The following is a 27,434-nucleotide window of genomic DNA, read 5'->3' on the forward strand; positions in this document are numbered from 1 at the left end:
GGGGGCCCCCCATGCTCACCTTCGGTTTTGACCCTTGACCAGCTGTCTCACCTTGTGGCTTCCGCCTCGCGTCCCACCTCGGCCGAGAAATCTGCTGGCTGCGCCTCTCCCCCGCAAAAGTAAAACACAGGACCCCCTGCTTCTGCCCCCTCCCCCTTCCTCGCCTCGCGTGCCCCGCGCCTCAATGTTCGGGCCAGTCTGTTTCCCTGCTCGGAGGGGACTTGACCAATCAGAACCTGATATCACTCTGCATTTATCAGCGAATTGGAGTAGCGTGAGAATGAATTTACAAATCTCTTCGGCACGTGTCTGGAGCTCGGTCCTGCTGCTAAACTGGCTGCTTCCTTTACTCAGCCCGTTGCTCTGATTCCCTTCTTATAACTAGAAATGTTGGAGCATCATACAACACAGAAAGGGGCCATTCGGCCCATCGTACCTCTGCTAACCAAGTTATCCAATAGTCTCATTCGTCACCCTGCTTTTTCCCGTTAACGCTGCAAACCCTTCCCCCCCCTCCCTAATTCGAGTATTTATCCAATTCTCTTTTGAAAGTTACTTTTGGTTCTATTTTCACCCCCTTTTCATGTGCGGCATCCCAGACCAGAACACTGTGTGAAACAAAAAATCTCGGAGGTGATTCTCCAATATTGAGCCCAAGTGTTCGCGCCGTCGCGTTTCACGTTTAGGCCCGGGGGGGGGGGGGGGGGGCGCCCTGCCGATTCCAGCGGCTCGCGGCCAGTGCCGCGCCAGCGCAAATGGTGCCGATGCTTCGCACCTCGGAGAATCGCGCACCGGCGTCGGGGCGTGGTTGCGGCGATTCTCCGGCCTGGCGCGGGGAATGGCCCCCCCCCTCATCTCTGCGTGCCCCCGCCCCCCCCCCCCCCCCCCCCAAATCCATGGATTGTTTTATAAATTACTTTAAATCTGTGTTCTCTCCAGCCAATGGAAGCACTTTGTTTACTCTACCAGGATCTGTCTCTTGTTCCCTCTGTTGTTCTGGCTCATTTCTCTCTCGTGAACCTCGTGCTCAAAGGAAGACTTGCTTCACGGTCAACAAAGCACTTTCTGAGATGCAGTCACTGTTGTGATGTGGGAAGCAGGGTGATGAATCGGTGGGCAGCAAGATCCCACGACAGCAGTGACCTGTTTAGTGATGTCGATTGAGGGGGCAAATATCGGCCAGGACGCCGGGGAGAACTCCCCCGCTTGTCTTCAGAACAGTACCGTGGGATCTTTTACATCGCACATGTACGTCAGATATCCATTAGGTCTTACCATTAATTCTACGACAGGTACAAGTGAATACTGGATAATCAAAGTGCGAAATAGAATATATGTTGATTAATATAATCGCAGCGTTTTGATCGTACACAAATTTCAAGTTCGGAACCTGTGTACAATGGGTAGAGTGCCTGCCTCTAATCCCATTCCAGAAAGGCATGTTTGTAAGGAAGCATGGTGGCACAGTGATTAGCACTGCTGCCTCACAGCACCAGGGACCCGGGTTCAATTCCGACCTCGGGTCAGTCTGTGCGGAGGCTGCACGCTCTCTCTCTGTGTCTTCGTGGGTTTCCTCCCACAGTCCAAAGATGTGCAGGTTAGGTGGATTGGCCGTGCTAAAATTGCTCCTTAAGTGTCCAAAGATGTGCCGGTTGGGTGGGGTTACAGGGATAGGGCGGGGGAGAGGGCCTAGATAGGGTGCTCTTTCAGAGGGTTGGTGCAAACCAGATGGGCCGAATGGCCTCCCCTTCTGCACTGTGGGGACTCTATGGAAGTGGGAATAATATCTCCAGGCTGAAACATATTATTCTAGTTGCAAGATTTATGAATGTATTGACATGATTCATTTTACATACAATTGTTTATAATTTAGAGTCCTTTGACTCAAGCAAAATACATGAGACGTGAATCGAATCCCGCAGTTGCTTCAGTTATGCACCTTTAGTTTAAAAAAAAAAATAATTGCGTCAAATCCAAAAAAACAAAAGTATCAGGTTTATTTTTTCAAGGTTAGTTAAAAGTGCTCCAATCGAAATCCTCTGCTTTAGTTACTTAACATTTGCAGAAATTGCTCAGCACGAGAGAGAACGACTTGCATTTGCGCTGCTGCCTGTGTGACAATATACTCTTTATTCTCTTGCAGAGAGCATTGCTTTCTTTGGCTATAAAGGGGAATTTAACCCATCCTGGACCAGGCTGTATAGCAGCCCTGCTGGGCGGAGCTTACACCTCTTGGAAAAGTACATCCCACTTCAACTGCAAGACTATGGCTGCACTAACGTTACCAAACCTCCAAGAAAGGAACTGGAACTGTTACAGAGAATATCAATTTGAATAAACGTGACCTAACTTATTTTACTAATGCTGGTTTTATAGTCTTTTTATTCCCCCAGAAATATCTACATCCCTCTTCCCTTTCTCATCTCTCCCTCCCCTCGCTCTGTCTAATTTTCTTTTAAGTAAAGGTACAAAACGGTGTCAAATAAAGAGAAATTAACATTTCACATTGACCTGAATCGTTGACGACTATCTTTCCACGGATGTTGCCTGATCTGTCAAATCTTCCTAGCATTTTTTGTTTCTTATTCCTGCGCTGATTTAGTATAGATTTGAAAGAAATATATTCGGCTTTTTGAAGCGTTTCTCGTTCATTTGATTTGATTTGATTTATTGTCACATGTACCGAAGTACAGTGAAAAGTATTTTTCTGTGGCCAAGGGAACGTACACAGTAGACACAAGAATAATCAACAGAGAACATTGACAAATGGTACATCGACAAACGTTGATTGGTTACAGCGTGGAACATGGGGCCAAACAAAGCAAATACGTGAGCAAGAGCACCATAGGGCGTCGTGAATAGTGTTCTTACAGGGAACAGATCAGTCTGAGGGGGGAGTCGTTGAGGAGTCTAGTAGCTGTGGGGAAGAAGCTGTTCCTATGTCTGGATGTGTGAGACGTTGGGGGGGGGTTACATTACTGTAGTCTCAGACTGCGTTTACAGTTAATTTTCTGTTAATGGGAATGAAAGAATTGATACTGGAGAAGTGAGGAGCATTACAAATGAGATGGCCACCAGCAAATTCCAGTAGAGACACAGGTGAAAGTTCTTCCGCGAGAGGGTGGTGAAAATTTGAAACTGGCTACCACAGGGCGTGTTTCGGTGACTGGCATAGATGCATTAAACGGGAAGCTGGATCAACTTGAGGTAGAAAGGATTAGGATAATTTCGGTCAATGAGCTCAACAAAGGGTCTACCAAGATCACATTTTATTTAACATTATTCATTAACAGTAATAAAAGATCCATTCAACATGTTTTTCTTTTGCCACACTGCGAAATTTTAAAGTGAAATACTTTTCACAGATGCAGGCTTCCCCGTGGCCCACTGAACTATCACAGGCTGGGCCCTAAATGCAGTTCATGGAGCATTTATACCAGCGGAGGTGTGGCCAATTAATGGAAGGACCAAGGCACAAAGTAGTAGAATGGCAGTTCCTGCCCAAGGACACTGCACCCCCAGGGCCCAGGGAGTTGTCGTCGGGCAGATTTGCCGCCAAGGAAATTTGTCACCAGTGACAAGGCGGTCACCTCGTGAGCGCCTATCCCGACATCCGACTTGCAGGAGCCTCGATGGGATCAGCAATATCCGACCTCACTCATTCCTCCTCTGCAAAGTAGTGAGATGTCGGGCACAGTGAAGACCCAAACAGAAGGGGAGGGCAGAAACCGTCCAGGAACGAGCAGTGCTTTGTCGTGATAGCTGCTGCACAGATTAGTCTATAAAGTGCCCCCCCGCCCCCCCCTCGCTCACCTCAAAGCATTTGCTGATTGACTTTAACTCAATAATCTTGTGAGAGATTGGTGGGCGACAATTTTTAGAAAGGGGAAAATAAAATGATTGCGTTTAAATTCAAGACTTTTAATGGCTGGGACATTGCAGTAATAATACTGACAAAAATGAGCCAATGGGGCTTAAAAATACAATGTAAATAGCAGAAGATGTCGGCGAAAGGCACATTCAGTTTGGGCCATTGCTTCGATGGGTCAGGCCCCGGGTTGGCTTCTCCTCTGCGGTCATAACCTGGATGCAACGAGAGACTGTCCAACCTGTCAGGAGAACAAATCCATCAGCTTGAAACTGAAGAAACCCTTTTTCTTTGGCTCCGTACAGAGTTTCTTGAAACAGTCCATCACCGATTTGTTGCAGTAGTTGAAGAATGCTTGCTCCGCTCTTTCAAGAACTCTGTCCAGGTTCAGCGCTCCCTGCAAGCTGGAGGTACAAAGAATGCGGTGTAATGGAGATGACGAACAACTGCAGTATAAATGTACAAACTGAGGCATCAATCAAGAAGTGACCAGCTGGTATACCCATCTGCTGGCGTGTCAAGTCTTCCTCAATCCTATTGGGATCCAATGCTGATCCAGATTAAGGTTGAGATTGACAATTTGAAATTACCCGAACTTGATCCAATCTACAAATTTTTCAAAAACAACACTAAGTTGCTAATTGGGGCCCTGGACCCCCAGACATAAAAATTCCTGAAACCAAGAAGCGATTTGAGGGAGATGTATACACCCGGGCTGGAATCTCCGATTTGGAGGCTATGTCCGGAGCATGTGTCTCGTCTTATGACCAAAAGTCCGGTGGCGCCCCCGCACCGATGCTCCGGCCGGTGGGTGGCTAGCAATCGCGCCAGGTAAAGCCCCCGGCTTTACCTGCAGATACGGATGGAGAATTGTCGGGACGTGGCTGTACATGTGCACGGCGATGACCGGTGGCGTTCGCGCATGCAACATGGCGCCAGCCGCGCGCGGACACGGCCTGCCAGATAGTGTCACCCCGTAAACCCTCTCGCCACCCCCAGACCACCCCCCCACCGAAGCCTCCCCGGCCAGACGCTGCGACAACGGATGAATGGACATCGTGCGACAATCGCCAGGCAGGAATGTTTCCTTCCAGTCGGGGAACACTTCAGCAGTCAAGGGCATTCAGCCTCTGATCTCCGGGTAAGCGTTCTCCAACGCGGCCTTCAGGACGAGCGACAACACAGAATCGCCGAGCAGAAACTTATAGCCAAGTTCCGCACACGAGTACGGCCTCAACCGGGACCTGGGATTCATGTCGCATTACATTCATCCCCCACCTCCTGGCCTGGGCTTGCGAAATCCTACCAACTGTCCTGGCTTGAGACAATTCACACCTCTTTAACCTGGGTTACCCCTATCTCTGGATCTGTAAAGACTTAATTACCTGCAAATGCTCGCATTCAAAGTATCGTCATGCATGTTTGACTTTGTCTATATATATATATATATATATATATGTTTCTGGAACCTACCTCTTCATTCACCCGAGGAAGGAGCAGTGCTCCGAAAGCTAGTGATTTGAAACAAACCTGTTGGACTTTAACCTGGTGTTGTAAGACCTCTTGCTGTGCTCACCCCAGTCCAACGCCGGCCTCTCCACATCATGCAGAATAGAATGAGGATTCGCAGGCTGATTGGTCCTGATGGTCCACGTGGCTGGATTATAATCACCTTCCTACCAGCTGAATGGGGAGTTGGGTCGTGGGTGGGTCTTAGGGGCTCCCTAGGGACTCGAGAGTCACTCACAACCATCGGATGCCAGTATCCCAATAGAAGGAAATTCAAAGACTCTCCGCTTGCCGGGGCCATCACGAGTGGAGTTTGAACCCTGCACTCTTTCAGGATGGGCGACAGCGCCACTGAGCCAGAGATTTGCTCGCGAGTGGCAAGTTTAGCAAAGGAATTTAATTAAAATCGTAAGGAACACCACTTCATTTCTCCCCGCCGGACTATCAGTTGTCATGGCAGAAAGATGTCACCAGGGATTCTCCAGCGAACATCCTGCTTCTAACCCTCACGCTACACTTCCACTGTTCATCTTGGGCTATCCAAGAGACGGCAGCCAGCACAGACCTGATGTGAGGCTTTCCTGTGACCTATAGATCCCCTACAGTGCAGAAGGAGGCCCTTCAGCCCATCAAGTCTGCACTAACCCTCCGAAAGAGCACCCGACCTAGGCCCACAGAGTGTACAGAACAGAAAAATGTACAGAACAGAAACAACTGGTCTGACAGCATTTATGCCCCTATAGTGTTAATTGTTTCAATTCAGGTTAGTATATGTGGGTGGAGGGCTTTTTAGGATGGTTATTTGAGTATATACAAGGAGAGACTTCTTTAAGAGTCTATTAATTGATTTAGTTTTATTGGTACTCAAGAGTATTAAAAGTCACCTTGCCCCATTAAGAGGCTGTTAGTTAATTTGATAATTTTGTTGGTATAAGATTATACAGACACGCTTCCTGACACAGTCTAGTGAAGTCAGGAGACAGGAGCCTGTAATGTTTCAGCTTGTGAATAAATTTAGCCCAGGTAAAGACTGGCTCTGGTTTCTTCCTTCACCAGTTGGCCGTCAGGATTATAACACGGGAGTCGTCTCCCACCTTCTTTCTTTTGGAGGTGGCGTCCATTCTTGCGGGAGCGAACCTTTGGTTGCTGCAGAGGGGGGGCCATAGTGGACATTTCGGTCAGGCCAAAGTGTTGGCTCATCTGGTACCCCGTCTGGAGTGTGGCTACTACCACCAGGCTCCTCGAGTACTTGGTCGGGGAGGATGGGGGTGCAGTTGTGACTAGGGCCCTATTGCATTCTGCTCCTGGTTCCTTCAACCATCCCATCACTCTTTCTGCGATGGCCGCCCAATGGTAGACCTGGAGGTTTGGGAAGGCCGGGACTCCCATGTTTCTTTCCCTTTGTAGGGCCTTCTTTTGAATCCTCGGGGTTTCCCACCCACATAAATGCCATGATTGGTTTGTCTACCATGTTAAAGAAGGCCTTGGGGATGTAGATCAGGAGGGATCTGAACAGGAAGAGGAATCTGAGCAGGAAGTTCATCTTGATTATCTGTCCCACCTCTGCAGGTCCCTTCAGGTTCCATTTGTGGATCCATGTCCAGTCGTGGACTATTTGGATCCCCAGGTAGCGGAATTTGGTTTGGGCTTGTCTGATCGGCAGTCCCCCCCAGCTCTGTCCCTCTCCCCCCCCCGAAGATTCACTGGGAAGATTTCTTGTTTGCTCAGGTTGAGTTGGTGGCCCAAGAAGGTGCCAAACTCCTCGAGGAGTTTCATTGTCCCTTCCATGCTGGCCCGGGGTTCGCGATGTAGAGCAGCAGATCATCCAGGTAGAGTGAAATTCTATGCTCAGTCTCCCCTCTGGGTATCTCTCCGTCCCTACGCCATTCTGAGGGCGATCGCCAGTGGCTCCATTGCCAGAGCAAACACCAGCGGGGACAGCAGGTATCCCTGCCTTCTGCCTCTGTGCAACTGGAAGTACTCAAGAGTTGGTGGTGATTGTGCGTCCTCGCGCCATGGGAGCGCTGTACAGTAGTTGCACCCAGGAGGTGAACCCTGGTCAGAACCCAAACCTTTCCTGTACCTCTGTGAGGTACTTCCACTTGACTCTGTCAAAGGTCTTCTCTGCGTCCAGGGAGATGACGACTTCTGGTCTTCTCTCCTCAGAGGGGGTCATCATCATGGTCAGCAGGCGCCTGATCTTTGATTTTCAAAGCGCGTCTGGTCTTCTGGAACTCTCCAACTGCCTAGCCAGGATCTTTGCATCTACACTGAGGAGCGAGATGAGTCTGCAGGACTCGCACTCAGTCAGGTCTGTCCTTTTTGGGTATCAGTGATATTGAGGCTTGTGCCAGTGTTGGTGGCAGGGAGCCCCTTGCCAGCCAGTCTGTGAACATCCCCCCGCAAGTGCGGGGCGAGTGCTGGCGTGAATTCATTGTAGAAGTCCGTCGGGAACCCATCTGGTCCCGGCGCCTTCCCCGCCTGCTTGGAGTTGATACACTCCATGACCTCTTCCAGTTCGAATGATGCTTCCAGGCCCCGTCCCTTCTCTTCCCCCACGACTGGCATGTCTAGTCCGTCGAGGAACTGCTTCAACCCCAAGTCACCCGCAAGGGGCTCGGAGGTGCACAGCCCTCGGTAGAAGGTCACGAAGGCCTAGTTAATCCTTTCCTGAGTGGTGACCAGCTTCCCACTGCTGTCCCTAACGTGGGCTTTTCCCTCGTGGGCTGCCTGCTTTCTCAGCTGGCTGGCTTTGTCTCCATGTTCGTCGAAGGTCCCCTGCATCTGGCGGAGCTGGTGCACTGCTTTCTCTGTGGAGAGCAGGTCAAAGTCCATTTGTAATTTCTTCCTCTCCACGGTCGGGGTCGAAGAGTCCTGCTGGTCCACCTCCAGTATGGAATCAACTAGCTCTTGCCCTCTCGTATCGTTACGTGCCTTGTCTGCAATAATTTCCCCTCTTACCACTGCCTTCAGCGCCTCCCAGAATGTGGCGAGTGAGACCTCCCCATTCTGGTTGTTGGTAATGTACCCGTCTATGGCCTGTGACATGTGTTCACAGAAAACCTTCTTGGCCAGGAGGTCCATGGCCAGCCTCCACAGGTGGGGGGAGGCATTGAGCCCGGCCCATCTCCAACCTCACATCCAGGACATGGAGAGCGTGGTCGGAGATTACGATAGTGGAGTATTCCGCTCCCACTATCCTCGGAAGCACAGCTTTCCCCATTCTGAAGAATTCGATCCTGTGTATCTGGGAGAAGGAGGAGATCTCTTTCTCCCCTGGGTGTGTGAACCTCCATGGGTCCACTGCCCCCATCTATTACATGAACACGGCCAGTTCCTTTGCCATGTTTGCTCCAAGCCCTGTTAATGAGTCGAACATTTTACTTCAGATTTATTTTACTATCCCCATGATGCTTCATCCTGAAATTTCCCACCTCACACCATCGGTCTCCAATAGCTTCAAGCAGTCAGTTCACCTCCGCCACCATTTCCCCCAGGGCAACAAATGCATACTGGTGTCATCCGTGTCAAAGAGCAATTAGTAAAAGATCTAATGAGCAACATACAAAGTGTTGTACAATAACGAGGGCGCATTTACACTCTGGTTATAGGCAGCGAGGAATCGCCTTCAGGAAAGTTGATCTTTAAAATAAAATTTAGAGTGCCCAATTCTTTTTCTTTTTTCCCCCCCAATTAAAGGGCAATTTAGCGTGGCCAATCCACCTACCCTGCACATCTTTGGGTTGTGGGGCTGAGACCCAGGCAGACATGGGGAGAATGTGCAAACTCCACACGGACAGTGCCCGGGGCAGGGATCGAACCCGGGTCCTCGGAGCTGTGAGGCAGCAGTGCTAACCACTGCGCCACCGTGCCGCCCCTCAGGAAAGTTGACTAAAAGTTTTAGCCAAGCCCTGCCCCCATTCAATCCCAAATATCTCAATGGATCAGGGTTGGAATCTGATCCACTATTGTAGGAGACACCTGGAGTTTGATTAAAGGCTAATTGCCATTGCTCGAGGAAATCACTCGGTTGTAAGAGGAGATCCTGTGACAACAGCACTGCCCACCAGCAAATGAGTCCAATACCAACATACTTAAGGGAAGGGGTGGTGCTGTGGTTCATAGATCATAGAATTTACAGTGAGGAGGCCATTCGGCTCATCGAGTCTGCTCCGGCCCTTGGAAAGAGCACCCTACGCCTCCACCCTTCCCCGTAACCCAGTAACCCCATCTAACCTTTTTTGGACACCACAAGTGCTGAGCACAGTTGCTTCACAGCTCCAGGTTCGATTCCCGGCTTGGGTCATTGTCTGTGTGGAGTCTGCACGTTCTCCCCGTGTGTGCGTGGGTTTCCTCCGGGTGCTCCGGTTTCCTCCCACAGTGCAAAGATGTGTGGGATAGGTTGATTGGCCATGATAAATTGCCCCTCAATTGGATGTGCAGGGTAGGTGGATTGGCCAGGCTAAATTGCCCCTCAATTGAAGAACAAAATTGGGTACTCTAAATTTATTTTTTAAAAACATGCTGAAGGGCGCAATATTTAATTGTAAATGCTGAGCACTAAACACAGGTCACGTGATGCACGATCAATTGTACAAAGAAGAGAGTTGAATACAAGTGAGGCTTTATTACTCTAAGATGTGTGGCCTCCTACAGCAGCTGGCGAAATGGCTGCTGTATAGGGAGCACACATATTTATACTCCGCCTACTGGGCGGAGCCAGCAGTAGGGACTACCCCCATACCTGTAGTACAGGGCCTTACCACACATCTTCTAATATATACAACAGTGGTGATTAACCACATAAAGCCAATCTATTCTTCTTAGCATTATCGAGAAGAATAAGTTATTGAGAGAGAGGGAGAGAGAGAGAGAGAGCGCTTGTACATTTACCCGTTTGTAAACTGAATGAGCTCCACTTCATCAGCGCACTTTAACAGCAGCTGCTTCTTCTCCAGCAAGATTGCCGCACAGATGAAGAGTTCAAAGGTGTAATCGTTATTGGTGGATGGCAACTCTGGCCTGATCTTGCCTTCTGAGGTTGCGGGAGAAGCAGAACACAGTTTTTTTTAAAAAATATATATATTATTAAAGTTTTCAAACACAATTTTTTCCCTTACAAATCAAAGAAATAAAAATAAAGGTAACATGATAACTGCAATATAACATTGTGTAACTAACATGGTAAACTAACCAAATAACACGAAGTAACACTCCCCCCTCCCCCCCCCCCCCTCCCCCCGCCCCCTCCAAAAACCACAACAGTTTACCCCTCCCCCCTGGGTTGCTGCTGCTGGCCATCTATCTTCCCTCTAACGCTCCGCTAGGTAGTCGAGGAACGGTTGCTACCGTCTGGTGAACCCTTGAGCCGATCCTCTCAGCGCAAACTTCACCTGCTCTAGTTTTATGAACCCCGCCATATCGTTTATCCAGGCCTCCAGTCCGGGAGGTTTCGCTTCCTTCCACATGAGTAAAATCCTACGCCGGGCTACTAGGGACGCAAAGGCCACGACATCGGCCTCTTTCGCCTCCTGCACTCACGGCTCATCCGCTACTCCAAATAAAGCTAACCCCCAGCTTGGCTTGACCCGGACCTTCACCACCTTCGAGATCACTCCCGTCACTCCCCTCCAATACCCCTCCAGTGCCGGACACAACCAAAACATGTGTGTGTGGTTCGCCGGGCTTCCCCCGCACCTCCCACACTTGTCCTCCACTCCGAAGAACCTGCTCAACCTTGCTCCCGTTATGTGTGCTCTATGCAGCACCTTAAATTGGATCAGGCTAAGCCTGGCACACGAGGAAGAGGAATTTACCCTGCTTAGGGCATCAGCCCACAAACCCTCCTCAATCTCCTCCCCGAGCTCTTCTTCCCATTTTCCCTTCAGTTCGCCCACCAACTCCTCCCCCTCTTCTCTCATCTCCCGGTATACCTCTGACACTTTGCCCTCCCCGACCCACCCCCCTTGTGGCGCAGCTCCCTCTGCCGCCGCACTTCCATTCCACATCCCCCGCCTATGACTCTTCTTCCCCCTCACCGGCGCCCACATTTCTTAGTGTCCCCCCCTCCCCAATTTACATCTCTATATACATCAGCATTGTCGTTTCCCCTCCAACATCAGTCCCGATCCAGTTTCTCGTTTTTAATGAAGATCCATGCTTCTTCCGCCGTTTCGAAGTAGTGATGCCTCTCCTGGTGCGTGACCCACAGTCGCGCCGGCTGCAACATCCCGAACTTCACCTTCTTCTTGTGTAGCACCGCCTTGGCTCGATTAAAACTCGCCCTCCTTCTCGCCACCTCCGCACTCCAATCCTGGTACACCCGTACCACCGCATTCTCCCATCTACTACTTCGTACCTTTTTGGCCCATCTCAGAACCACCTCTGTCATTGAAGCGATGAAATCACACGATCGTCGCCCTAGGTGGTTCTCCCGCCTTTGGTCTCCTCGCAGGGACCCGATGGGCCCCTTCCACTTCCAAGGGGCCCGAAGCTCCCATTAGCGAGCGTAGCATCGTGCTCACGTAAGCCCCACCGTCCGCTCCTTCCAGTCCCTCGGGGAGACCCAGGATCTGAAGGTTCTTTCTCCGTGATCTGTTTTCTAGGACTTCAATCCTTTCAATGCACTTTTTCTGGAGCGCCTCGTGCGTCTGCGTTTTGACCGCCAGGCCCAGGATCTCGTCCTCGTTGTCCGTCACCTTCTGCTCCACCACGCGGAGCTCCATCTCCTGAGTCTTTTGTGCCTCCTTAAGCCCCTCAATTGCTTGTAGCATCGGGGCCAGCACCTCCTTCTTAAGCAGCTCCACACACCATCTCAAGAATTCGTCTTGGTCCGGCCCCCATGTCGCCTGGGCTCTCTCCGCCGCCATCTTGCTCCTTTTTCCTTCTGCCCCTGTCCTCGAGGATTCTTCGCGATCTGGCCGCCGCCGCCGATATTTTTCTTTTTCGCTGGGGGGGGGGGGGGGTACGACTCCCTGTTGTCTCACCCCACACCGGGTTTCGTCCCGAAACAATTCCCCGTTGGGGCTCTTAAAAGAGCCCGAAGGTCCGTTCGAGTTGGAGCCTCCGAAACGTGCGGCTTAGCTGGTCATCGCCGCAACCGGAAGTCGAAGCAGAACACAGTTGACGAACATCAGAAACGCGCCTTATTTATCAGTCAACTTTGCCAAAGAAAACACTGGTGCCATTTCATTTTCTGTTAAAAAGGAGAGTACAGAATTTACAGGCCCTTTTAATTTTCCAAGCTACCGTTTTCTAGGACAACAAATTGCTCCTGCCAGCACCAGATCACAGCCATGGACAACCTGGCTGCAGATGCAGTGACTGTGGTAAGATATTTTAGGAGGAAAAACGAGGAGTCATAGTGACCCAGGTTTCACAATCCCTTGGAATAAGGACTTCAGGTAAACAGTCAGAAAAGAGAACAGTGTGGTGTTCTTTGTGCTTCTAATTTTAGGATGGTTGGCGTAGACCCCAAATAGCTTTAAATTGAACAAAGCTATAAATTTATTTATTTATTTTTAAAAAAATATATATTTTATTAAAGTTTTCAAACACAATTTTATCTCTTACAAATCAAAGAAATAAAAATAAAAGTAACATGATAACTGCAATATAACATTGTGTAACTAACATGGTAAACTAACCAAATAACACAAAGTAACACTCCCCGCCCCCTCTCCCCCTCCAAAAACCCAAACAGTTTACCCCCCCTCCCTCCCCCCCGCCCCCTGGGTTGCTGCTGCTGGCCATCTGTCTTCCCTCTAACGTTCCACTAGGTAGTCGAGGAACGGTTGCCACCGTCTGGTGAACCCTTGAGCCGATCCTCTCAGCGCAAACTTCATCTGCTCTAGTTTTATGAACCCCGCCATATCGTTTATCCAGGCCTCCAGTCCGGGGGGTTTCGCTTCCTTCCACGAGTAAAATCCTACGCCGGGCTACTAGGGACGCAAAGGCCACGACATCGGCCTCTTTCGCCTCCTGCACTCCCGGCTCATCCGCTACTCCAAATATAGCTAACCCCCAGCTTGGCTTGATCCGGACCTTCACCTCCTTCGAGATCACTCCCGTCACTCCCCGCCAATACCCCTCCAGTGCCGGACACAACCAAAACATGTGTGTGTGGTTCACCGGGCTTCCCCCGCACCTCCCACACTTGTCCTCCACTCCGAAGAACCTGCTCAACCTTGCTCCCGTTATGTGTGCTCTATGCAGCACCTTAAATTGGATCAGGCTAAGCCTGGCACACGAGGAAGAGGAATTTACCCTACTTAGGGCATCAGCCCACAAACCCTCCTCAATCTCCTCCCCGAGCTCTTCTTCCCATTTTCCCTTCAGTTCGCCCACCAACTCCTCCCCCTCTTCTCTCATCTCCCGGTATATCTCTGACACTTTGCCCTCCCCGACTCACCCCCCCGAAAGCACCCTGTCCTGGATCCCTTGTGTCGGGAGCAGCTATAAATTTATTAACACTACTTAATTGGATTCAACACTTCTATATAATACAGTTGATAATAAACATATCATCTACACTCATCTAACTACTAATCTCTACACTATTACATTAACTATGATCTGCTCTCACTCACACTATCTTTCTTTCAGTCTGTTCTCGAGCTTTCTCCTCAACCTCTTTCCACAAGGCTTAGCATCAATGTTTTCTCTACTTGTCCATCTAGCTCCCTCAGACAATACATTAACCCTTGCAGTGCTTGACATTTAAGATAATGTCACAAACGGGTAAAGGGATGATGCCAAATATTTAGAACAGGTTGAGTACTGCAGGTTGTAGAAAGAATTTTAAGGTACAGAGTTTAAAATTTCGATTCACCAGGGTGATCCATGTTATAGAGTAAGGGTTCAGATTCTGGGGCTCTTACCAGCAGAATAGAGAAGGTTAAGAGGCAATTTAATGGAGTATTTTTTAGGTTATGAAGAGTTTTTGTACTTTTTACGGAATGCAAGGAACAAGCGGCCATGAATTTGAAATTGGCAGCAAATTTGGACAATCGAGACCGCGAGGGGGCCAGAAAACCTCGATGGGCCAAACAGCCTCTTCTGTGACGTACGAGTTCATGATTCTTGGAAAAGAGTGAGAGAAATTTCTTTACAGAGAGGATTGGTGGGGCTTTGCCACTGGGAGCGTCTAAAGGGGAGATGCTGCATCTCGCGAAGGGGAAAAAGAGATAAAGGTTTGATGCTGGGAACTGTACAGGAGCTATGGAGTGAACAGTACAACGGGATTAGTTAGGATTGTTCTAGCGAATAACCAAAATAGATAAAAAGGGCTGAACAGCTTCCTCCTGCTTTGCAGTCATCTCCGTAGTAAAAGAACAGAACACAATATTACTATCTACGGTACAAAGAATTGCAGAATTACAGAAAACCGCTCTGTTCATCAAACTTGCTTACACAGCAAGTTATAATCATGTGGAGTGTGGGCAGGAAAGGAATGGGTGATTTCTTTAAAAGCAAATTTAGCAGGAGTATGGGGAAGGAGCACATGTTGGGGGTGGTGTGGGAGCTTCTTTCAAAGAGCTTGCACAGACACAATGGGCCGAATTGTCTCCTCCTGTGCTGCAGGATTCCACAATTGTCGGTCCCACCCTTGACTCCAGATGAGCTATTTAGTTTAGCCCTGACCTTCTCCCTCCGATCTTATTAATGTATTTGTTCAAAGAAGCAAATTCCCTTTAAAAGAGCGAGGATAAGAAAAGAACGGTGGAGTCTGTGGCAGAGGACCTCATTATCTCTACAGAATATATAGTACAGAAGGAGGCCATTCGGTCCATCATGACTCTGACGGCTCTTTGGCGGAGTTATCCAGTTACTCCAACTCCCCCACTCTTTCCCCACAGCCCAGCAGACGTATTTGTCCAACTCCCTTCTGAAAATCATTACTGAATCGGTTTCCACCGGCCTGTCAGAAGTGTACTCAAGAACTTAAAAACTCGCAGTATAAAAAAAGTGCTTGTTCATAGAGCATTGGCTCAACTCATAGAGCATTGGCTCAGCTCATAGAGCATTGGCTCAACTCATAGAGCATTGGCTCAGCTCATAGAGCATTGGCTCAGCTCATAGAGCATTGGCTCAGCTCATAGAGCATTGGCTCGGCTCATAGAGCATTGGCTCGGCTCATAGAGCATTGGCTCGGCTCATAGAGCATTGGCTCAGCTCATAGAACATTGGCTCAACTCATAGAGCATTGGCTCAACTCAAGCTCATAGAGCATTGGTTCATCTCATAAGAGCATTGGCTCAGCTCATAGAGCATTGGTTCAACTCAAGCTCATAGAGCATTGGTTCATCTCATAAGAGCATTAGCTCAGCTCATGGACCATTGGCTCAACTCATGGACCATTGGCTCAACTCATAGAGCATTGGCACAACTCAAGCTCATAGAGCATTGGTTCAGCTCATAGAGCATTGGCACAACTCAAGCTCATAGAGCATTGGTTCAGCCCATAGAGCATTGGCTCATCTCAGAGCATTGGCTCAGCTCATAGAGCATTTGCTCAATTCATAGAGCATCGGTTCAGCTCATAGAGCATTGGCTCAGCTCATAGAGCATTGGCTCAACTCATAGAGCATTGGCTCAGCTCATAGAGCATTGGCTCAGCTCATAGAGCATTGGCTCAGCTCATAGAGCATTGGCTCAGCTCATAGAGCATTGGCTCAGCCCATAGAGCATTGGCTCAGCTTATAGAGCATTGGCTCAGCTCATAGAGCATTGGCTCAACTCAAGCTCATAGAGCATTGGTTCAGCTCATAGAGCATTAGCGCAGCTCATAGTGCATTTGCTCAATTCATAGAGCATTGGCTCAGCTCATAGAGCATTGGTTCAGCTCATAGAGCATTGGCTCAGCTCATAGAGCATTGGCTCAGCTCATAGAGCATTGGCTCAGCTCATAGAGCATTGGCTCAGCTCATAGAGCATTGGCTCAGCTCATAGAGCATTGGCTCAGCTCATAGAGCATTGGCTCAGCTCATAGAGCATTGGCTCAGCTCATAGAGCATTGGCTCAGCTCATAGAGCATTGGCTCAGCTCATAGAGCATTGGCTCAGCTCATAGAGCATTGGCTCAGCTCATAGAGCATTGGCTCAGCTCATAGAGCATTGGCTCAGCTCATAGAGCATTGGCTCAGCTCATAGGCTCAGCTCATAGAGCATTGGCTCAGCTCATAGAGCATTGGCTCAGCTCATAGGGCATTGGCTCAATTCATAGGGCATTGGCTCAACTCATAGGGCATTGGCTCAGCTCATAGAGCATTGACTCAGCTCAAAGAGTGGGGGGGCTGGGGGGTGGGGGTTGGGGGGGTACAGGGAGTACACAAAGATACAAATGACAAACGGGAGGGTTGTTGGAGGTGACGCCGGGGGAGGGGACGCCGGGGGAGGGGTGTTGGAGGGGACGCCGGGGGAGGGGTGTTGGAGGGGACGCCGGGGGAGGGGTGTTGGAGGGGACGCCGGGGGAGGGGTGTTGGAGGGGACGCCGGGGGAGGGTGTTGGAGGGGACGCCGGGGGAGGGCTGTTGGAGGGGACGCCGGGTGTGGGGTGTTGGAGGGAAGGCCGGGGGGAGGGGACGCTGGGGGAGGGGACGCTGGGAGAGGGGACGCTGGGGGAGGGGCGTTTGAGGGGTCTCAGGGGGAGGGTCGCTGGGGGAGGGGACGTTGGCCGAGGAGAGATGGAGGGGTCGCAGGGGGAGGGGTCACTGGGGAAGGGGACGCTGGGAGTGGGGTGAAGGGACGCGGGGGGAGGGGACGCGGGGGGGAGGGGACGCGGGGGGGGAGGGGACGCCGGGGGAGGGGACGCCGGGGGAGGGGACGCCGGGGGAGGGGTGTTGGAGGGGGTCGCTGGGGGAGGGGATGCTGGGGGAGCGGACGCTGGGGGAGGGGTGTTGGAGGGGACACTGGGGATCTGGATACGCACCAACTGATTATGGGTGGAGATTTTAATTGTGTGATGGAGAGGTCAATGGGAAGGTCGAGGATGGTGAAGGAATTGGGAGGGTTTATGGAACTTTTGGGAATGGCCAATCCGTGGAGGTCCAGGAACCCAGGGTGGAGTGAGGGAGTACTCAGTCTTTCCACACGTGTAGAAGGGGTACTCTAGAATTGATTTCTTTGTGCTGAGTCAGGTGGAGCTGGGGGGGGGGGGTTGGAGTGTGTGGGAATTGTGATATCTGATCATGCGTTGCATTGGCTGGAGGTGAGGCTTAGCTCGGGACAGGTGCAGAGGCCGGGATTATCATAGAATTTACAGTGCAGAAGGAGGCCATTCAGCCCATCGAGTCTGCACCGGCTCTTGGAAAGAGCACCCTACCCAAGGTCAACACCTCCACCCTATCCCCATAACCCAGTAACCCCACCCAACACTAAGGGCAATTTTGGACACTAAGGGCAATTTATCATGGCCAATCCACCTAACCTGCACACCTTTGGACTGTGGGAGGAAACCGGAGCACCCGGAGGAAACCCACGAAGACACGGGGAGGATGTGCAGACTCCACACAGACAGTGACCCAAGCCGGAATCGAACCTGGGACCCTGGAGTTGTGAAGCAATTGTGCTATCCACAATGCTACCGGGAAGGAGACTGGGTCCGGGTCTCTTGGCGGATAAGGGGTGAGGCTGGCGATTGGCGATTAAGTGGAGCTTGATCAGAACGGGGAGGTGTCTGCAGCCACGTTCTGAGAGACGTTGAAGGCGTTGGTTCGACAGGAGATCATCGCATTTAAGGCGCACAGGGATAGGAGGAAGAGGGCGGTGCACGGAAGGCTGCTGGGCGAGATAGTTGAGGTGGACAGGAGATATTCGGGGGGCTCCCACTAAGGAAGGGTGCAGTCTGCACATCCTCCCAGTGTCTGCGTGGGTTTCCTCCGGGTGCTCCGGTTTCCTCCCACAGTCCAAAGATGAATGTGCTGCCAAGGTTCCGGTTTGTTTTCCAGATCTTCCAGATCTAAGGCCTTCTTGCGGAGGTTGGAGAGTTATATCGGAGTTCATATGGGCAGGGAGAGTGCTGAGGGTAAAGAGGCAGAGGCAGAAGGGGGGTTAGCGCTCTCGAACCTGCTGCACTATTATTGGGTTGCGACTGTGGAGGAGGTGAGGCGATGGTGGTGGTGGGGGCGGGCACTAGCTCCAGGGAGGTATACGGGGTGCCCGGTGGTACAGTCGACGGTCAGGGTGTGGAATCAGCTGAGGAGATGCTTTAAACCGGAGAGGACGTTGATGTTGACGCCATTTTGCCAGATCCATAGGGTTAAGCCGGGGAGATGGATGGGATGTATGGGAAGTGGAGTAGCTGGAGGGGGTTAGGGGCTTGTACTCGGAAGGGAAGTTTGCGGGTCTGGATGAGTTGCGGGCGAGGTTCGAGTTACCCAGGGGCAGTGAGTTTAGATACAGGCAGGTGAGGGACTTGGCACAGAACGCGAGCAGGAAGTTTCCCGGGCTGCCAGAGTATAGCTTATTGGAGCCACTGCTGCTCCCAGATGAGCTGGGGGAAGGTAGGAATGGAGATATATACGGGTGGCTGGGGGAGTAGGGCAGGGCACAAGCGATAAGGATTAAAAACAATGGGAGGAGTTGGGGGAATAGGCTGGAGAGTGCGCTGCGAGGCAATGCGGAGGATGCAGTCACACTCCTCCTCAGCGAGGATGAGCTTGATTCAGTTCAAGGTGGTGCACATGGCCCGGATGAGGATGAGTGGGTTCTTCCAGGGGGTGGCCGATGGGTGCGAGAAGTGTGGGCGGGGGCCGGAGATTCAAGCGCGCACGTTCTGGGGTTGCGGGAAGCTGCAGAGATACTGGGAAGCGGTGTTTGGGACACTATCTAAGATAGTGGGGGTGGAGGTCAGGCCGGACCCGATGGTGGCGGTTTTTGGAGTATCAGAAGTGCCGGAGGGGAAGGGGGCCAATGTTGTGGCCTTCGCCTCTCTGATTGCCTGACGAAGGAATTGGAGGTCGGATACGCTATCGAGGGTGGGCGGCCTGGCTGGGGGGGGGGGGGGGGGGGGGGGGGAGGAGGAGTTGGACAACTTTCTCAGGTTGGAGAAGATTAAGTTCGAGTTGAGGGGGTCAAGCAGGGGGGGCTTAGAGACACGGTGGGGGATGTTCATGACGCTGTTTGAAGGAATTGTTTGTCGTGGGGTAGGTGTCGGGGATAAAAAGGGGACAACTGTACAAACTGTGGGCTGTGATTGTACAGAGTGTGTATTTTATACTTTGCTGTTTTTAACACGTTTAGAATAAAATACCTTTTATAAAAATGACAAACTGCAATATGTCTGCGTGGGTTTTATATGATTGTGGATTTTTTTGTATTGTTTGGAATTCAATATATTTTTTTAATGAAGCATTGGTTCCGCTTCGAGAGGGACGTACTGTCCTTGGAGGGGGTGCAGTGTAGATTCACCAGAATGATAGCGCGGCTAAATGATGTTGAAACATAAGGACAGGTTTCACAGACTAGATTTCATGAAGCAAAGATGATTTGGATGTGAACTGATCGAAGTGCTGAAAACATGGAAGGCTTCGATAGTGGAGTTAACCTTAGAATTAGAGCTTGTTCGGGCAGGGTTGCCGTTTGCGCACACGAAAGCGAGTGGAAATCTCAAAACTCTCCGCCCCGAAACGTTCTGGGTGGTGCAGAAATCAGCGTGTTCAAGGCCAAGGACGACAGGATTTTGTTAGGCATGCGTATCGAGCGATACAGAGACTTGAAACGCAAATCAGCCCTGATACAACTGAATAGTGGAGCAGGTTTGAGCAGCCCACGGTCACCCACCTCCTCCAATGTTTCTGAACTATAATTAAATAATAAATAACACTCCATTCCTTTACTAACTAAAAGAGACGTTGTGATTGAGGCCTGTGTCCTGCCGCAGTAAGAGCTGCATGGAAGCGGATTACAATAAAGATTATTTTTATAATTCATTCTTAGAATAGGATTATTACTGGCACGGCTATTACCCATCCCCAATTAATAATAGTATTAATCTTTATTGTCACAGGTAGGCTTACATTAACACTGCAATGAAGTTACTGTGAAAATCCCCTAGTCGCCACACTCCGGGTACACGGAGGGAGAATTCAGAATGCCCAATTCACCCAACAAGCACATCTTTCGGGAATTGTGGGAGGAAACCGGAGCACCCGGAGGAAACCTACGTATGGGGCGGCACGGTGGCGCAGTGATTAGCACTGCTGCCTCACAGCGCCGAGGACCCAAATTCAATCCCAGCTCTAGGTCACTGTCCGTGTGGTAAATTATTTTATTTATTTATTTTTTAAAATAAATTTAGTGTACCCAATTCATTTTTCCAATTAAGTGGCAATTTAGCGTGGCCAATCCACCTAGCCTGCACATCTTTTGGTCGTGGGGGCAAAAGCCATGCAAACATGGGGAGAATGCGCAAACTCCACACAGACAGCGACCCAGAGCCAGGATCGAGCCTGGGACCTCGGCGCCGTGATGTGTGCTAAATTATTAAGCTGCCTTGGTGAGATTCAAACTCATGGCTTCACAGCATCAGTAACATTACCGCTAACTGCGTTACCGTTCCCCTGACGCAGTCCTCCATTAAAACAGCAGTGCACTCTGGCGTCTGACAAAAGAGGGTAGCAGCGAGTGGATGCTTTCCGGACCGGAGGAAGGTTGATAGTGGAATTCTCTAGGGCGTCGGTGTTAGGAAGCCTGCTTTTCCTTGATGTATGTTAGTGAACTAGACTTTGGTGGACAGGGAGCAATCTCAAAATTTGCTGACATAAATCTTGGCCGTATGGTGAACTGTGTGGAGAATAGATTTAAATTTAAAAAAAGGATACAGACACGTTGGCGGACAAATGGCAGATTAAATTTAACGTAGAGAAGTGTAAGGGATTTGTTTGGGTGGGTTGAACAAGAGGCGGCAATATAATCTAAAACATAATTCTGAAGGGAGTGCAGGTGCAGAGAGATCTGGGGGTACAAATGCACACAAATCATTGAAGGTGGCAGGACAGGTTGAAAGACTGATTAATAAAGCAAACAGTATCCTATGTTTAGTAAATAAGAGCGTAGAATACGAGAGAGCAAGGAAGCTACGGTAAATCTGTATTAAAAAAACTGGTTTAGCCTCAGCTGGGGTAATGTGTTTAGTTCTGGACACCGCACATTGGCAAAGGTGTGATGACATGAGAGAGAATGCAGGAAAGATTCACGAGAATGGTTCCAGGGTTGAGGAACTTCAGTTGTGTAGATAGTTTGCATCAGTTGGGTCTGTTTTCCTTGGAGGAGAGAAGGTTGAGAGGAGGCTTGATTGAGATGTTCAAGATCACAAGGGAGGGGGGGGTCTGGTCAGAGCTGTTCGGGGGGGAAAGTGTTCCCATTGGAGGAGGGATCGAGAACGAGAGAGCGCAGGCTTAAGGGGATCGGCAAGAAGACGCACCGGTGACAGTAGGAACAACCCATCTGTGCTGCAAGTGGTCAGGGTCTGCAATGCACTGCCCAAGAGTTTGATGGAGGCAGATTGAATCGTGGCTTTCAAAAGGGAATTGGCCAGGAACTATGGGGAAAAGCCATGAAGAGGGACGAAGATAGAAGCCGGCAATATGGGCCGAATAGCCTCTTTCGTGCTCAAACCATTCCGTGATTCCGCCAACACTTTGTCGATCTAAGAGAAGTGCGACATCTGTTAAATTCACTAGAAATTGCACAAGAGGAGAACACCGAGATTGCCAAGAGTGGCGAGGGAGCCCCGGGGGAAGGGTCGACTGCAATGAAGCGTGGACTTGAATTGATTCGGGGAGAAGTTGCTGGAATGTTCTGTGATGTACTGCAACCATTGTATCAATCCTTTATGAAAACTGTGCTGCTTTCATCTGGTGCCTGTGGTGAACCCGCAGCGATCACCACATGATTCCGTTTAACAAAAGGAATGCTGTAGAAACTTCAGGGAGTTTCGCAGCCAATGAGATATGGAACGCATTTTCAGAAAAATGTGGCAACAGGGCTTTTTACATTTAAAGCGGTATTTAACATGATTTACAAGGATGCACACTAACCACCAGCAGAGAAGCTGATTGAAGCACTCGAAGTTGAATAAAGAGGTAGAAAGTCACTTGGCAAAAACAAATCCATTTTGATATTGAACCCAGATAATTATTTTCAGTTGGTTTTCCTTTTGTGCATCTCAGGCACTCTTGGTCATAATTGTGTATTGCACCGACCACAACAGCTTATTGTGCATAAACTCACGCCCCACATTCAACCGGCCCCCCGCTTTCCACCCGCTGGCCCCGGCTCCCCCGACCAGCCCCGGCCCCCCCCACTCCACCCGCCAGCGCCGGCTCCCCCCACTCCCCCCATCCCGGCTCCCCCCACTCCACCTGCCGATCCCGGTCTCGGTATTTAAAGTAGTTCCCAGCGCAGTGCACTGTCCGTAGGAAAGTTAGTGCTCCCGGACAATCGCCACGCAAATCCTTATCTGGGAACATCCAAGAAGGATTCCCCGGCGCATCACTTGGATGCCCCCACAAATTCGACACTGGGGAGTCAGAAGTTACAGGCCAATGTCTTTTGAATGAGACATTAAACTGAGGCCTTGTTTTCCCGTGGCCACCTTTTCAAAGAGAAGGGGTGTTATAGCTGGTGTTCTGACCTGGATCTATACCTCACTAAAATAAACAAATTGTGGTTTATGGAGTCTTGCTGTGCTTACATTTGCTGCTGCATTTGCCTGGGTAACAAGTGATTGAACTTTGAAAATAATTACGTCTACCCTTAATCAGAACTGAACTTCCCCATACCCAGTAACCCCACCTAACCTTTTTAAAAAAAATAATCTTTGTTGTGACAAGTTGGCTTACATTAACATTGCAATGAAGATACTGTGAAAATCCCCTAGTCGCCACATTCCGGGGCCGGTTCGGGTACACAGAGGGAGAATTCAGAATGTCCAATTCACCTAACAACCCGTCTATCGGGGCTTGTGGGAGGAAACCGGAGCACCCGGAGGAAACCCACGCAGACATAGGGAGAACGTGCAGACTCCGCACAAACAGTGACCCAGGGAATCGAACCTGGGACCCTGGTACTGTGAAGCAACATGTGATAACCACTGTGCTACCATGCCTTGGACACGAAGGGCAATTTAGCATGGCCAATCCACCTAACCTGCACATCTTTGGACTGTGGGAGGAAACCGGAGCACCCGGAGGAAACCCGCGCAGACACGGGGAAAACGTGCAGACTCTGCACAGTCACCCGAGGCTGGAATGGAACTCGGGTCCCTGGCGCTGTGAGGATGCAGTGCTAACCACTGCGACACCGTGCCACCCCAAATAGATGAAGAGAACTTTTGATTTTTAAACTGAGTTGCTATTTTCGTTACTCATTCATGGGGTGGGGGTGTTTCTGGCCAGGCCAGCATTTATCTCCCATTCGTAAAGACACCTGAAAAGATGCTGGTGAGTCACCTTCTTGAACTGCTGCAAGTTCATCTGTCACATGTACACCCACAATGCTGTTGGAAGGGGAGTTCCACGATTCTGGCCCAACGACAGTGAAGGAATGGCCTAACTAATTTAGTGGAATTATTTGAGGACATTACCAGTGCGGTAGACAACGGGGAGCCAATGGATGTGGTATATCTGGATTTCCAGAAACTTTTGACAAGGTGCCACACAAAAGGTTGCTGCATAAGATAAAGATGCATGGCATTAAGGGGAAAGTAGGAGCATGGATAGAGGATTGGTTAATTAATAGAAAGCAAAGAGTGGGGATTAATGGGTGTTTCTCTGGTTGGCAATTAGTAGCTAGTGGTGTCTCTCAGGGATCAGTGTTTGGCCCACAATTGTTCACAATTTACATAGATGATTTGGAGTTGGGGACCAAGGGCAATGTGTCCAAGTTTGCAGACGACACTAAGATAAGTGGTAAAGCAAAAAGTGCAGAGGATACCGGAAGTCTGCAGAGGGATTTGGATAGGCTAAGTGAATGGGCTAGGGTCTGGCAGATGGAATACAATGGTGACAAATGTGAGGTTATCGTTTTGGTAGAAATAACAGCAAAAGGGATTATTTAAATGATAAAATATTAAAATATGCTGCTGTGCAGAGGGACTTGGGTGTGCTAGTGCATGAGTCGCAAAAAGTTGGTTTACAGGTGCAACAGGTGATTAAGAAGGCAAATGGAATTTTGTCCTTCATTGCTAGATGGGTGGAGTTTAAGACGTGGGAGGTTATGCTGCAACTGTATAAGGTGTCCGTGAGGCCACACCTGGAGTATTGTGTTCAGTTTTGGTCTCCTTACCTGAGAAAGGACATACTGGCGCTGGAGGTTGTGCAGAGGAGATTCACTAGGTTAATCCCAGAGCTGAAGGGGTTGGATTATGAGGAGAGGTTGAGTGGACTGGGACTATACTCGTTGGAATTTAGAAGGATGCGGGGGGGATCTTATAGAAACATGTAAAATTATGAAGCAAGAGATAGGATAGATGCGGGGAGGTTGTTTCCACTGGAGGGTGAAAGCAGAACTGGGGGCATAGCCTCAAAATAAGGGGAAGTAGATTTAGGACTGAGCTTAGTAGGAACTTCTTCACCCAAAGGGTTGTGAATCTATGGAATTCCTTGCCCAGTGAAGCAGTTAAGGTTCCTTCATTAAATGTTTTCAAGAAAAAGATAGATAGTCTTTTGAAGAATAAAGGGTTATGGTGTTTGGGTGGGAAAGCGGAGCTGAGTCCACAAAAGATCAGCCATGATCTCATTGAATGGCGGAGCAGGCTCGAAGGGCCAGATGGCCTACTCCTGCTCCTAGTTCTTATGTTCTTATATATTTCCAGGTGAGAATAGAGAGGGGCTTGGAAGGGAACTTGCAGATGTTGATGTTCCCGAGTGTCTGCTGCCCTTATCCTTCTAGGCAGTAAAGGTCGTGGGTTTGGAGGGTGCTGCCTAAGGAGTCTTGGTGAGTTGCTGCAGGAAATCACTGTTTGCCGGTGGTGGAGGGAGTGAATGTTTAAGGTGGGGGGGATGGAGTGCCAATCTGGAATCCTCTTTTGCAAATTCAACATTATATTCAACATAGAACTGGATATACAATTGAAAAGAAAACATTTCATGTCTTTGGAGGAGTGGGACCAATTGGGGAGCTCTTTAAAGGAGCTGTCACAGAAATGATGGGCCAAAAGTCCTCATTCTGTGCTAGAAGATTCTCCAATTCTGGCTTATTGAACCAGCTGGATTTTCCCTGTCCATCGTATGTTCCTATTGCAATCAAACTTCTCGGGAGCTTAGTAGACAAAAATATTAATCAAACATGGGTGTGACAGGGATTAGTATCAGCATTGGGTGTCATAAAGCATACTGTAGCTGTGATATAGATTGAGAAAAATATATATTTTAAACAGATCTCTGGTGCCTTAAAATGGCTGCCAAAAATCACATGACATTTTACAACTGCAACGTTTGTCAAGCTTCTGGAAGGCTCCAAATGGATTGTAAATAGATATGTGAAGACATTTGAAATTTAACATGCATTTCCACAAGGGTCATCGACAATGACTTCCCTGGAGGCGTGAATAGCTCTCTCACTAAACCTGGAAATAGTGACCATTCAAATTAATTGCGGCAGCATTTTGAAGACTAATTGCCTTGGCTAAAAGAGAATGGGTGGACCATGCCCCAGAATTTAGGTTAACCCAATACCTAAAATGGAAGCAAGATTTGACAGTTTGGGATACCAGCCATCTTGAGTTTTCAACTGTATAAAGTCTGGCTGGGAACCGCCTTTCGCTGCAGAACACCCAAGAAGAACTCTGAGACGTGTCCTCAGAGAGGGTTCTGAGCCAAAGGAGAACAAAGAGGCTGGCAGCCAGACATTAAATGTTGTACTGCTGAACGAATCTAGGAAATCTTCAAGTGTCATCACCGCAGAACAAGTGAGGGACAAGTGATCTTCTCTCTCGCCCAAAGCCTGCTGAATCCACCTGGAAAGGCAAACACCATCTAATCGACTACATAACTCTTCAACATTAACCCTTTGAATCCCGATAACCATCTGCAAGCTACATGCCTGCAACAGTATTGTAAAGGACTGAACTAAACGCTATGTTCAGAAGTATCCTTTATCATCATCTGCATTTAATCTTTGCATGATTGTCAGAGAATACAACAGGCTATCGATAGGCTGCACAATTGGGCAGAGAAATGGCAGATGGAGTTTAACCCGGACAAATGCGAGGTGAAGCATTTTGGTAGATCCAATTCAGGTGGGAGCTATAAAATAAATGGCAGAACCATCAGGAGCAGAGAGACACAGAGAGATCTGGGCGCGCAGGTCCACGGATCCTTACAAGTGGCAGCACAGGTGGAAATGGTGGTAAAGAATGCGGATGGCGTGCTTGCCTTCATAGGATGGGGTATCGCGTATCAAAGCTCAAACATTATGTGACAATTATATAGAACGTTAGTTAGGCCACATTTGGAATACTGTGTCCAATTCTGGTCACCGCACTACCAGAAGGACGTGGAGGATTTGGAGAGAGTACAGAAAATGTTTGCCAGGATGTTGCCTGGTATGGAGGGTATTAGCTCTGTGGAGAGATTGAATAAACTGGGATTGTTCTCCCCAGAAAGACAAAGGCTGAGGGGGAGCCGATAGAAGTTTATAAAATTATGAGGGGTATAGATAGGGTGAACAGTTGGAGTCTTTTTCCTAGGACGGAAATGACAATTACAAGGGGGCACAAGTTCAGGGGGGGGGGGGGGGGGGGGGAGGTTCAGTGGAGATGTGCGGGGGAGGTTTTTTTTTTTTTTTTTTTTTTACACAGAGGGTGGTGGTGGCCTGGAATGCACGGCCAAGTGAGGTGGTTGAGGCAGATACGTTGGCGCCCTTCAAGACTTCTCTGGATAGGCACATGAACAGACGGGGTATAGAGGATACAGGCGGTTGGTCGAGATAGGACACGTGATCGGTGCAGACCCGACCTTGGAGGGCCGAAGGGCCTGTTTCGGAGCTGTATTGTTCTTTGTTTCAGTTAGTAGCTTTATTACTTTAACTTGAGTAACTTACAGCAGTAGTTTTGTA

The 27,434-nt window shown here is 49.4% G+C and overlaps 2 protein-coding genes across 8 annotated transcripts in view; one reads left to right on the forward strand and one right to left on the reverse strand.

The window, feature by feature from the left end:
- cemip2 (cell migration inducing hyaluronidase 2) overlaps nucleotides 1-2,510 on the forward strand; it is a 116,540-nt gene extending 114,030 nt beyond the window's left edge. For all 3 annotated transcript variants that reach the window (XM_072517375.1, XM_072517374.1, XM_072517376.1), the window contains one exon: nucleotides 2,144-2,510. In XM_072517375.1, coding sequence (XP_072373476.1) covers nucleotides 2,144-2,334 — 191 coding nt within the window. In that variant the 3' untranslated portion in view covers nucleotides 2,335-2,510. The remainder of the gene's footprint in view (nucleotides 1-2,143) is intronic.
- A 744-nt stretch (nucleotides 2,511-3,254) lies between these two features.
- The window catches only part of LOC140429874 (TBC1 domain family member 15), a 77,875-nt gene continuing 53,695 nt past the window's right edge, over nucleotides 3,255-27,434 (reverse strand). For all 5 annotated transcript variants that reach the window (XM_072517378.1, XM_072517381.1, XM_072517380.1 and 2 more), the window contains 2 exons: nucleotides 10,271-10,412; nucleotides 3,255-4,272 (listed from right to left, as the gene is read on the reverse strand). In XM_072517378.1, coding sequence (XP_072373479.1) covers nucleotides 4,113-4,272; nucleotides 10,271-10,412 — 302 coding nt within the window. In that variant the 3' untranslated portion in view covers nucleotides 3,255-4,112. The remainder of the gene's footprint in view (nucleotides 4,273-10,270; nucleotides 10,413-27,434) is intronic.

This window comes from Scyliorhinus torazame, chromosome 9 (assembly GCF_047496885.1).
Source record: "Scyliorhinus torazame isolate Kashiwa2021f chromosome 9, sScyTor2.1, whole genome shotgun sequence".
NCBI classification, from domain to species: Eukaryota; Metazoa; Chordata; class Chondrichthyes; order Carcharhiniformes; family Scyliorhinidae; genus Scyliorhinus; species Scyliorhinus torazame.